The sequence below is a fragment of the Phyllopteryx taeniolatus genome, chromosome 23 (genome assembly GCF_024500385.1).
Source record: "Phyllopteryx taeniolatus isolate TA_2022b chromosome 23, UOR_Ptae_1.2, whole genome shotgun sequence".
In the NCBI taxonomy this organism is placed as follows: domain Eukaryota; kingdom Metazoa; phylum Chordata; class Actinopteri; order Syngnathiformes; family Syngnathidae; genus Phyllopteryx; species Phyllopteryx taeniolatus.
Window position 1 is genome coordinate 4,431,839 of NC_084524.1, and position 11,313 is coordinate 4,443,151.

The 11,313-nt window shown below is 42.5% G+C and overlaps 1 protein-coding gene across 3 annotated transcripts; it reads right to left on the bottom strand.

Annotated features, from left to right (window-relative positions):
- Positions 1 to 492: 492 nt before the first annotated feature.
- aco1 (aconitase 1, soluble) lies at positions 493 to 10,393 on the bottom strand. Of its 3 annotated transcripts, none has more exons than XM_061763316.1 (21): positions 10,289 to 10,393; positions 9,261 to 9,400; positions 8,929 to 9,097; positions 8,510 to 8,647; positions 8,355 to 8,424; positions 7,806 to 7,989; positions 7,468 to 7,607; positions 7,214 to 7,385; positions 7,040 to 7,140; positions 6,840 to 6,956; positions 6,442 to 6,601; positions 6,236 to 6,371; positions 5,680 to 5,764; positions 4,825 to 4,981; positions 3,677 to 3,801; positions 3,499 to 3,603; positions 3,266 to 3,408; positions 2,908 to 3,055; positions 2,579 to 2,701; positions 1,030 to 1,215; positions 493 to 960 (listed from the first exon to the last, which is right to left on the bottom strand). In XM_061763316.1, exons 2-21 carry the CDS (start codon positions 9,367 to 9,369, stop codon positions 844 to 846), a joined length of 2,685 nt encoding a protein of 894 aa, XP_061619300.1. In that variant the 5' UTR covers positions 9,370 to 9,400; positions 10,289 to 10,393; the 3' UTR covers positions 493 to 843. The 3 variants fall into 3 exon arrangements, with proteins under 3 accessions (XP_061619300.1, XP_061619302.1, XP_061619301.1); XM_061763318.1 differs by lacking the exon at positions 10,289 to 10,393 and adding an exon at positions 10,220 to 10,238; XM_061763317.1 differs by lacking the exon at positions 10,289 to 10,393 and adding an exon at positions 10,079 to 10,097.
- Positions 10,394 to 11,313: the final 920 nt, after the last annotated feature.

The following is an 11,313-nucleotide window of genomic DNA, read 5'->3' on the forward strand; positions in this document are numbered from 1 at the left end:
TAAAAAAAAAAAAAAAAAAAATGTATTTGCTAAATTAGCATGTCCGCACACTAAGCCAATCAGCATCGCGCCTGTTCCAATGTGACCAATCACGGACGAGAAATGTTAAGCAGCGAGCGAAATCAAAGTACAGTACACTTTATCAAAGCCCCCTTTAAGTTCTCTTTTATTGTTTAATGGCTTTTATATAAAAGTGATTTTTTTCTTCATTAAGCGAGGATATTTTGATGCTATTAAATGTATTTCTACGCACAACCGCAGTTTCTTTCAAACGTATAATAAAACTAAAAAAAATACTCAGTACTAGACAGTACTTTTGGGGAGACCGGATGGCTTGACAAATTGAAATCGAGTCATTGAAACCAATTGTGCAAGTGAAACGTGTGCACCCTCTACTGGTATGCAAAAGAATCACTGCTTACGTACATTATATACTCTACTGTTACGTTAAAAGATGTCTCATTGAAATAAAAAAAAAAAAAGTCTTACAAGTTACATTCAAGTATTCTTTTAATGCAAATGCCAAACATAATCCACCAGGCGTTCTTCGTATTACTTGCGTATCTTAAAATATATCAATTATTGCACAAATCTGTATCTTCATATTCGTATCGGGAGGTACTGTGCGAACCCGCCTTGGAAAAATCTACAAGAATATGGAAATGCAAATATGTGTGATAAAAATGAAGGCAGCAAGACCTACAAAAGAGCAGCCACTGAAGGCAAAACAAGTCCATGGAGGAAAACAGTTGTCTTTATAGAATTCTACAAATTTAAACAGGAATGGTTTGTTGAATTTGATGTTCAGAGTCCTATCATTACGATAACTCAGGCTCTTGCGTGTTAATTTTCAGACATCTTGCGGATCATGTAGTTCAGGATGCCCCCGTGATGGAAATAGGCCAGTTCCACGTCCGTGTCAAACCTCATCCGTACACGAAACGTTTTTCCTGTGTCGAGCTGGAGGTAGAATAAGAGGAGAAGGCGTTATGTACCCAAATGTGTGCCTGCGAGAGAGTGCGAGCGTACCGTCACGACGACGATCATCCTGGTGGCGATGTTTTCGGGGATGGCGACGTGGTAGCGCTCTCTTCCGGTCAAGGCAAGACTCTCGGCGTTGTCGCCTGGTAAATACTCCAGCGGGATTATTCCCATGCCCACCAGATTGCTCCGGTGGATCCGCTCGTAGCTCTCGGCGAGAACAGCCTTGATCCCCTGGGAATACATGAAGAAAATGCCCACATAAATGCGCAAAAGTGAAAGAACATTTCATTGTTCTGCCTGGAACTATACGTCGCTGGCATAGATAGCAAAAGATGAACAAAGATACAACCAAAGTAAACATGAAAGGCAGTTTTTAAATGGTCATTCATAGCAACCAGACCCCGTGTGGAGAAGGTAATGAATGCCCCCCGAATCCTAAGAACTGGTTGGGCCACCATCAGCAGCAACAACAGCCATCAAGCGTTTTTGACAACTGGCCTCTCTTTCACGTCTCTGTGGAGATATTTTAGCCCACTCTTCCTTGCAGAATTGTTTTTATTCAGCGACAAAGAAGGGTTTCCAAGCATGTATGGCCTTTTTAAAGTCATGCCACTCCATTTCAACTGATTCAAGTCCGGAAATTGACGAGGCCACTCCAAAACCTTCATTTTGTTTTGTTTAAGCTATTCAGAGGTTGACTTGCTGGGGTGTTTTGGATTGTTGTCCTGCTGCAGAACCCAAGTGCTCTTCAGTTTGAGGTCATCAACTGATGCCCGAACACTTCCCTTGAGGATTTTCTTGTGAGGAGCAGAATTCACGGTTCCAATCACAGCAAGTCGTCCAGGTCCTGAAGAGGTTGAGCAGCCCCAGGTATGATGTTCTTTTTTCCGAAATACTGTGTTCCTTTTATGCCCGAGACACACACATTCCAACAAGTTCAACTTTCCTCTCGTCAGTCCATCGAATAGTCTCCCAAAAGTCTTGGGAATCATTCACATGTTTTTTTTTGTTGTTGTTTTTTCCTAAAAGTAAGACGGGGCTTTTTGGTCAGAAGTGATTTTCGCCTGACATGGATGCCATTTTCCTTATTGTTGAGCCATGAACACTGACCTTAACTGAGGCAAGGGAGGCCTGCAGTTCTTTAGTTTTTGTCCAGGGTTCCTTTGTGACCTCCTGGATGAGTCGTCACTGAGCTCTTGAGGTTATTTTTGGAGGCCGGCCACTCCTAGGAAGGTTCACCACTGTTCCATGTTTTCTCCATTTGAGGATAATGGCTCTCATTGTGGTTCACTGGAGTCCTGAAGCTTTCCAAATGGCTTTGTAACCATTTCCAGACTGATAGATGCCAATTTCTTTCTCTCTCATCTGTTCTTGAAGTTCTTTGGATGGTGGCATTTTGTCGCATTGTTTTTCGCTCTTTTGGTGGACTTAATTTTTGGTTGCAAACGTTTCTATACAAGTGATTTTGTGATTGAACAGGTCTGAAGGTATTCAGGCTTGGGTATGCTCTGTGATCTCTCACCGCACAAGGGTTGGGTAATCACTGCCTTTAATGAACAAGTGGGAGTTGTGAAGAGTCAAGGCAGATTCTTACCAGTAATAATGGACCTTTTGCTGCCCAGTCTCTTGAGCTGCCAGAGCCGTACTCTTTCCCGGCAAGAATCAGCAGAGGGACTCCCGACTGGCCGTATCGCTCCGCTGCATCAAACACATCCATCTCGACACAACAGAATAGGCGAATTAATTGATTACAAACAACCCAACTAGAGGGAACGATGTCAAAGCTTTATCAATCTGCTTTAGCACTTTCTGTGCAGTGAAATGTGTTAACAGTGTGTGGAAGGGATAAAACTATTAAAAAATGTTTATTTGGTTTCTAGAGCACAGATTTTCACCTATTGCGGGTGGGTAAGGAACGCTTACCATTTCCCCAGTTGGCAGGTAAATCGTTTGAGGTGCCTGCTTGTTGAGGAATTTGTTGAACAGACGGATGTTGGCAAACGTCCCCCGGGCCATGACGGCGTCGTTACCTCGACGGGAGCCGTAAGAGTTGAAGTCACGAGGGATTACACTGTCAATATGTTAAAAAAAAAATAAATAACATTTTTATTTTTTTTTTTAAATGGAAGGCCAAAAAATGTTTTACTCCCGTATACTTGAAATGTGACGGAGCAGCATCTACTTTCTCTCCTAGCTCCTCAAATGAAAATGATTCCCTACTGCTGATGTCGCGGATTCAGAGATAAAATGTGTCGACAAATATTCCATCGAGGTCACTTACTCTCTGCTTGACAGGTAACGGGCTGCGGGGCTGCTTCTGGTGATGTTTCCAGCAGGAGAAATGTGGTCTGTAGTGACTGAGTCACCCAAGTTCAGCAGCACGTAGGCTCCGTCAATGGAACGTGGAGGATTTAACTGCATGGTCTGAATAAAAGACAAGGAAGTATCAAGCCTCTTTTAGCATGTTGACGCCAGAAAAAAAAAAAAGCTTTTCTAAAGTATAATTTCATTTACCAAACCATCAAAAAAGGGTGGGGACTTGATGTAAGTTGACGTCACATCCCAGGGATACAGCTTGTCTGACGGAGCAACCAGAGAGTTCCAGCGTTCATTCACTTTCTGCAACCGTTATACACAATTATTCTCGATGAGTCTGCTTCCAGGAAGGTCTTAAAGCCAAATCGGATAGTACCTCAATTTTCTCATACACTTCTCTGAACATCGATGGAATGACAAACTTTGTCTCCTCAAGCTGGATCTCCTCCCGTGTGGGCCAGATGTCCTTCAAGAAGACCTCTTGACCTTCAGAATTAATTGCTAAAAAAAAAAAAAAAAAAAAAAAAAAAAAAAGCAGAAGAAGCAGCATTATAGCGGGGGAACACTGTCAATTCGCTAAATGTCGAAGACAAATTGTGGACATTAACACTGGTTAATGTCGCAACAGCGGTGACGTTTTTGGGCACACTTTACTCAGTGCTTTCTTTGGGAAGGTGGAGGTCTTGTGTTGGATAATCGACTCCACCCTGCCTGTCCTCCAATATCAACTCTCACTCACTCATACTATGGGGACGGGGGTCGGCGGCGGTCGGCCATTGCTCTGCCGTGGGGTAACTGGCACTGCACAACAACTTACAATGGACCACATACTAGCATCACTGCCTTGTTTACCTGTCCTGTTTGTCCAGTCCTGTCTACGCTTTGTTTCCCTTCCTCACAGGGCGAAGCACTGCCCTCCCTGTCCACAAATAGAAAACTTCACTTAAACCATTTTTTTTTTTCAATTTCCTTCTTTTTTTTAAGTAAGGCCACAATACACATATAACGTGCACAAAACTTCAATTTGTGTCCACCAAATACCAATTTGGGGTCACACCTGAAGGAGGTAGAATGTGCTCACAAAATACAAATTCCAGAGAAGTCCAAAGTCAGCACACACACCTTCCACCATTTAACCTCTGATTAACGCAAAATAAATTCACTGTACAAAACGCTCATTTATGGCCACAAATGAGCATTTAGTATACTTTACATCTACCTATTTTGTGGCCACGAGTTAATATATTGTTTCCACAATTCTGTATTTTGTGGCCGTAACTTAGCATTTGTGCACACGTCTACATTGTGGCCACAATTTAAAATGTTTTTTTACCATGTCATGTCTGGGGCTCTGCATAATGTATTTCTGACATTCCAATATCTTGCTTATACGGTTTTGTGGTCAATTATTTGATCCGATGCAATGCTAAAAACAAAAACTCAAGAGCAACAAAAACTCACGCATGGCTACAATCATAGCCAACAAATCATTTACAATGTGCTATGACTCCCCACTTTACTCACCAATAGGTTCAGTCAAAAAGTCAATCTTTACAGTCCCGGCGATGGCATAAGCGATAACGAGCGGCGGCGAGGCAAGGTAGTTGGCTCTGGTGTTGGGGTGAACGCGTCCTTCAAAGTTGCGATTTCCGGACAGCACACCTGCAGCCACCAAATCTCCCTGAAGAACAAATAGACACACAGAACCATCAATGGGTTCATGTACCGTATGATAGAATGAACTGCTGCTCCATTTGAAGCACCAGCTTGCAAAATGTGAAGGTTTTCTACCATGGCCCAACCTCTGCTTTATCGCAGAAAACTGCATTTTATAGCAATCTTTTGGATGGGTTTTTATCGTATACTTACTGTAATGCCCTCACAAGTGGGAAAGGAGAGTTACTGTCACCGACTTTTTGGCTCTTTATTGAACATCTAAAACATCTAAACACAATGAGCGCGCTGAAGCCGGAGCTGCTGTTGGCCACGGCTCACGCCCGGACACTCGCGTGCAGACTTGCCATAGGTTGAGCCAACCGGCTAACCTTCCTCCAGCTCACCACGTCACGCAACACCCCACCAGGGCCTGCCTCTCACATAGGCACATATCTAACAGATACTACAATATGTACAGTATTTTCTATACATTTCATGCCTGCAATTTGTTGTGTGTGTTCAAAAACGTTTACAATGTGTTTAAAAAGTGTGTTTTAATGCATTTGAATGAGTTAAAGCGTGTGGGATGGGCTAAAACTATTTAAAAAAACATTTATTTGATAGAGTCTCGCCATATGGCGGATTTTCACCTAATGCGGGTGGTTTGGGAACCCATCCCATGCGGCCTGTGATGAACGGACGTTCAGATGTACTTTGTTATACCTGGGTAATGGCCTCCACCACTGGCTCCGGGAGGGGTCCACTGTTGCCTATACACGTCATGCAACCATAGCCGACAACCTCAAAGCTTTAAAAAAATAAAATAAAATAGACGAGAGTGAGACATAGCGACCAAATGCATAAAACATTATAAATCACGCATTCCTTTTTATTATTAGGTGCACAGGATTTGGTAGCAATAGGACAAAATCTCTAGAATAAGTTCATTTTTGAAGGAGACCTGGGAATGGCCCAATGAGCCTAAAATGTCTGCTTCAAATCAAAATGGCCAACTTCCTGTATCCTTTTAGATTTTATTGTGGGTATATTCATGATTAAAATTACCTGTGAAATTTCACGCTGCCAACTAAAACTTGTTTGGGAATGAATTTTGAAAAAAACGGGCATTCCCCAGGGCTCTGTCTTGGGGCTCCACGGCTTGTCTACATTTGTTCAATTGTGGCATGACACAGACACCTTTTTTGTGGGTCTACTCATTATAAACACCTACAAAATCTCACGTTGAGCAGCTTGACTGCATGAATGTTTAGCAGCTTACCCTAACTGAGAGAGATAGTCCATAACGCCACTCTCCTTCAGGTAATAAGTCACCACTCCGCTGCCGGGTGAAAGGCTGGTCTTTATGTAAGGCTTCACACTTAACCCATTCTCGATTGCCTTTTTAGCGAGGAGTCCTGGAAGAAAACGGCAATTAATAATCCAGACATATGAGGAAAATCAAGAAATCTAAATGAAATGGCCCACCGGCTCCGAGCATGACGGACGGGTTGCTGGTGTTTGTGCAGCTGGTGATAGCTGCAATCACAACTGAGCCGTGGCTTAACATGTACTCTTTTCCATCAAACTGGAAGGGGACCGTTGCGCTCTGAGAATCCGGAGCCACGGCAAAGCCTTTGAAACCTTGCTGAAGTTCCGGTAAAATAAAAGAAAATGTGTATTCATTTGTCCAGTCAACCAATCAAAAAGCATTCATTCTTGTAAAATTGGGAGTTTGACCTTCTTCAGGTATCTTCAACTTGTTACATTTTGATGCGAGCCATCCTTAAATGTTATTATTAGACGATGTGGTGGCCCTGGGCCTGACTTTGGAAACCGCAGCTTAAACATGAAAGCAAAGATATATAAAAAAAAGCCAAACTCACCTTGGCTCCCAGGCAGCTTGCAAAGTCTTTTTTCATGTCTGAAAGAGGAATTTTGTCCTGAGGTCTTTTAGGGCCACTACAGCATGGAACCACAGTACTGAGGTCCAACTCTACAACCTTCAAGAGAAACACAATGCTGTCGAGTACAAATTAATATACCCTTAAATATGCTTTCCATAGTGTCAGGAGTCAGGACAGACCTGACTAAAATCTGGATCCTGGGAGACATTGCTGTAGTCCCGGAACATGGACACGGCTTTCAGGTACCTTGTAATGTACGTCAGTTTTTCTGCTTCTCGCCCTGATTTAAGAAAAAAATAAAGCTACGGGCATCACTAAATTCACTCAGGAGTCCGGCCTCGTCGGTCACTCACCGGTCTGCTTGAGGTATTCAATGCTGACATCATCCACAGGAAAGAAAGCTGCGGTGGCTCCATATTCTGGACACATGTTTGAGATGGTGGCTCTGTCCGCAATGGACAGCTGAGCCACGCTGGGCCCGAAAAACTCCACAAACTTTCCCACCACGCCCACTTGACGGAGGTGCTGAACAAAACACAGGTGACACGTGGTGTTCAATACGGTCGAAAATATTTTACAAAAGCTCCACGAAAATGGCGTCAATTACCTTTGTGACAGTGAGAACAATGTCTGTGGAGGTAATAAACTTGTCCGGGCTCCCATACATCTTGTATCCAACCACCTCGGGTAGAACCATGCTGATTGGCTGACCCAGCATCACTGCCTCTGCTTCAATTCCACCCACACCTATACGTAGAAAGAAAAATACAAAATTGAATCAATCGCTTCATCGGAGTGAGAAATATTGGTAAAAACCTATAGCAACGCTTCTTGTTTCTTTATTGCAGCGGCGCAAAAAATGAACCGTGAAACCGCCGGGGGTTCACTGTACTGTTTAAATGGAGCGCCTGGATGCACATGAGGTACAACACCACTACGACTTACCCCAACCCAGAACACCAAGGCCATCGATCATGGTGGTATGGGAATCTGTGCCCACCAGGCTGTCCGGGTAGAAATACCCTTCATGGTTAAACACCACCCTGGCCAAATACTCCAAGTTGACCTGGTGGACAATTCCCGAACCAGGTGGAATAATACGCATGTTCCTGAAAGCTTGCGAGCCCCACTAAAAATAAAAATAAAAACAGGTGGATTTAAAAAATAAACAAAAACATTTTTTTTTTCTTACTATGTAAAGTGTGTGACCGGCATCAAGTGGAAACACAGGTTAATTGTACCTTCTGCCATCTATTATAGTAGAAGCCCATTTAATCATTCTGCCTGTCACTATACGGCGCTGGCATAGATAGATGAACAAAGATAGATTATTTGTAGCGAATAAATAGAAATTTTCGGACCAATTAATTGAAAACTGGATAATTTCCCGCAGCACACTTGAGGAGCTCTCACTGGTTGAGAATAAATGATATTGTATAAAGTGTGACATAAGCGGTGGTCATCGGACACAGAACATTTGTCACCACTTTGTACCTTAAGGAACTGAAATCTCTCTCTGTTGCGTTCAAACTCCAGGTTTTCATTTTTCTGAAGGCTATCAGACCTTCAGAAAGAAAAAAAAGACAAAAATCAGATGATTAGATTAATGGAGCATTTAAAAGCCGATGGAACCATTTAGACGGTCTTACTTTTTATTAAAGTCCACTTGGACGGAATGATCGATGACCAGGTCGGCCGGGCAAACGGGATTGATCTTCTCGGGGTCGCCGCCGAGCTTAATCACCGCATTGCGCATGGCGGCGAAATCAACCACGGCAGGTACGCCGCTGTGAATACAAATGACACACAATAAGGTGGGAATACAACGCACCACACCAGTTGCAGGTCCAAACCGAAGTTCACAAAGGTCTCAGTGATACACCGTGTTGACTGAAATGAGGTTTAGTGTTCGCGCCAGGTGGTCTCGTACAGTGAACCCCCGCTATGCTATTTGTGGGTGGTCGGGACTGAGTACTGCTGCGAGCGACTGTCTTCTACTGCCCTCCTGTGCAGTAAAATAATAATGCAACTACTACACACAAAAAAAAATAATGTAGCTCGGACATACGTGAAATCCTGCAGGATGACACGTGCCGGCCTGAACGGGATCTCCACAGACTGCGTCTGGGTTTGCTTCCAGTTCAGGATATTTTCCACGTCGGACTGCTTCACCAGAAAGCCGTCGCAGTTCCTGACAGCAGACTCCAAGAGAACCCGGATGGAAAATGGCAAGTTGTCTAAAGAACAGAAGACAGGCGGAGTAGATGCTGCTTACCAAAATTAAGTTCACGTGTAAAGGTTATTGTGCATTTTAGGTTCATCTTGAAATTTGAGCCAAAAGCCCACGAGCCCAAACCTTTTGGTGAAGAACAGATTTCACAGCAATAGATGATCTCTTACCATATCTGGGATCTTCAAGTTTGGTGAGATTATAAAACATCTGATTTGCAACCTGAGGATCCAGAAGCTCAACTATATGTTGGAAGGGATTCGTCGCAGTTCCGGCCATCCTCTCCCAGTAAGTTTGTGCAAATCTAAAACTAAATGAAGATACAAATCAGTGTTTTCACTTTGGGGTTATAACGATCGCACATTTATGATAGTTTCAAAAGACCATATACAGTGTTTTCCGATGTGTGTTAGCGTTAAGCGAGCAGACTTTTGCACACAGCAAAATTACAGTACGTGGTTTGCTTCAAAACACAGTGTGTTTGTTTTATGTTTAGTTTGACAGTAAACTTTCACTGCTGGCGTTTTTTTTTTTTTCCGGCTGGCACAAAACAAAAAATCAATAAAAACACTCAAGTACAGATACCTGAAATATACACATTTCAGTAGGTTTGCAAGTAAGACGTGCCCCGCCCACTTTTTGACACGTCATATGACGTCATATGACGGAATCCATTTTGTTTTCCTGTCATTTTCCATCAATAATCATGAATCAGTGCAACAATTAGGGCAGTTGACGTTTGATGTAAATTAAATATGTTAAAACGCTTTCAACCCTCGCTTCCATTCAGCACATTTCATTGACGTTTTAATTCCTCTCCTAGTTAATGTATAATGTTAACCGGCATGTTTGCCTACTCGACTATCAAAAGTCTGAAGTCCACAGCACGGGCCGTCGCTTAGCATTAGCCACCTTTATTAAAGTCCCATTTTGGATTTTGACAGAATGACAATAACGACTTAGCAGTGCAGCTTTGTGCATTATTAACCTTGTCTGGCGTAGGGCAGTTTTAAAGTTATTTCGACTGCCAGAATTTTAAGTTACATAAGTCGTACTGCTCCGGACAGCCAGCGGTGAGCTTAGACTAGACTAACTAACTAAAAACGAAACAAAACAAAAAACCACTGACTCATTGACATGGGTGGATTTGTGTCTTGTGGCAAATGACGCCAGACAGGTAGTGAGGTGTTGCTTGTACCTCGTCACGAAGAACGGCGTTTGACGTCGCGGTTACCCAAACTGCATACGGAAGTAAATGTGCAGCACAAGATGTACGGTGACTCCACTTGGACAAAATAGACGTTGACAGTTTAGGCGAATCAAAAGGGTGTACCGTCGTTAAGGTATTGAATATTTACAAGTATCTGTACTAAAGTTAATTATGTATGTTTTTGACGACTTTTATCATGTATTTGTACAATATCATCAATATTTGTCGCATCATTTATCTTGACATTTGTAAACAGAAATGTGTACTTTATACTCCTGACCTTGTCCAAATACAGTCGTCTCTGACCCTCACCATATCGCGGTTCACTTTTCACGGTCTCATTGTATCGCAGATTTTTAAATCATATATATCGAATTTTGGATCGCGGAATTTTCGCTATATTGCTTATGTTACTGCAGACTCACGTAGCAATAAGCTTTTTTATTTGGGGCAGAAAATGGTTAAGAAGATCCAGTCGTGTGCACATTGGTAACGAAGAGAGTGCGGGTGGTGGTATGCATGGTGAGCAGAGAGTTGTCTACCGTGCTGCCGTGCAATCTTTTAGTCATCGAAATTATTTCCTTTTTTTAATTACATTTTGATGTTACCGTATTGTATTGATTACAATGATATGTCATTATATCACAGCTGACAGAGCATGTCACAGCAATACCCATAATTATTAATGGTGCACTGCCTCAGCACTTACTAAAAATGTATAAATCAACATATTCCTACATTAAAAATAGAAAAAAAATCGGAATCATTAAAAAAATATATATTTTTACATATTATGTACACATCTGAGAGCATTTGATCGCAGTGCAATTCTCAAAACAAATTAAATGAGTTCAGGAACTGTTATAAAAAGCCTAAAAACATTGAACCCATGCATATAACCCCCCCCCCCCCCCCGCCCACCCACCCCACACACACACACACACACACACACACATTCTCGGCATTCATACAAGAGGTGGAGTTTGACACTGGGTCCCAAAGCAAATGTTGTA

Coding starts and splice junctions, on each gene's coding strand:
- aco1 (XM_061763316.1), bottom strand. CDS start 9,369: ATGGCCGGAACTGCGACGAATCCCTTCCAACATATAGTTGAGCTTCTG. Junction 6,372..6,441: donor GTCCGTCATGCTCGGAGCCG/GTGGGCCATTTC, acceptor GTTTTCTTCCAG/GACTCCTCGCTAAAAAGGCA. Junction 961..1,029: donor GGATGATCGTCGTCGTGACG/GTACGCTCGCAC, acceptor TTCTACCTCCAG/CTCGACACAGGAAAAACGTT.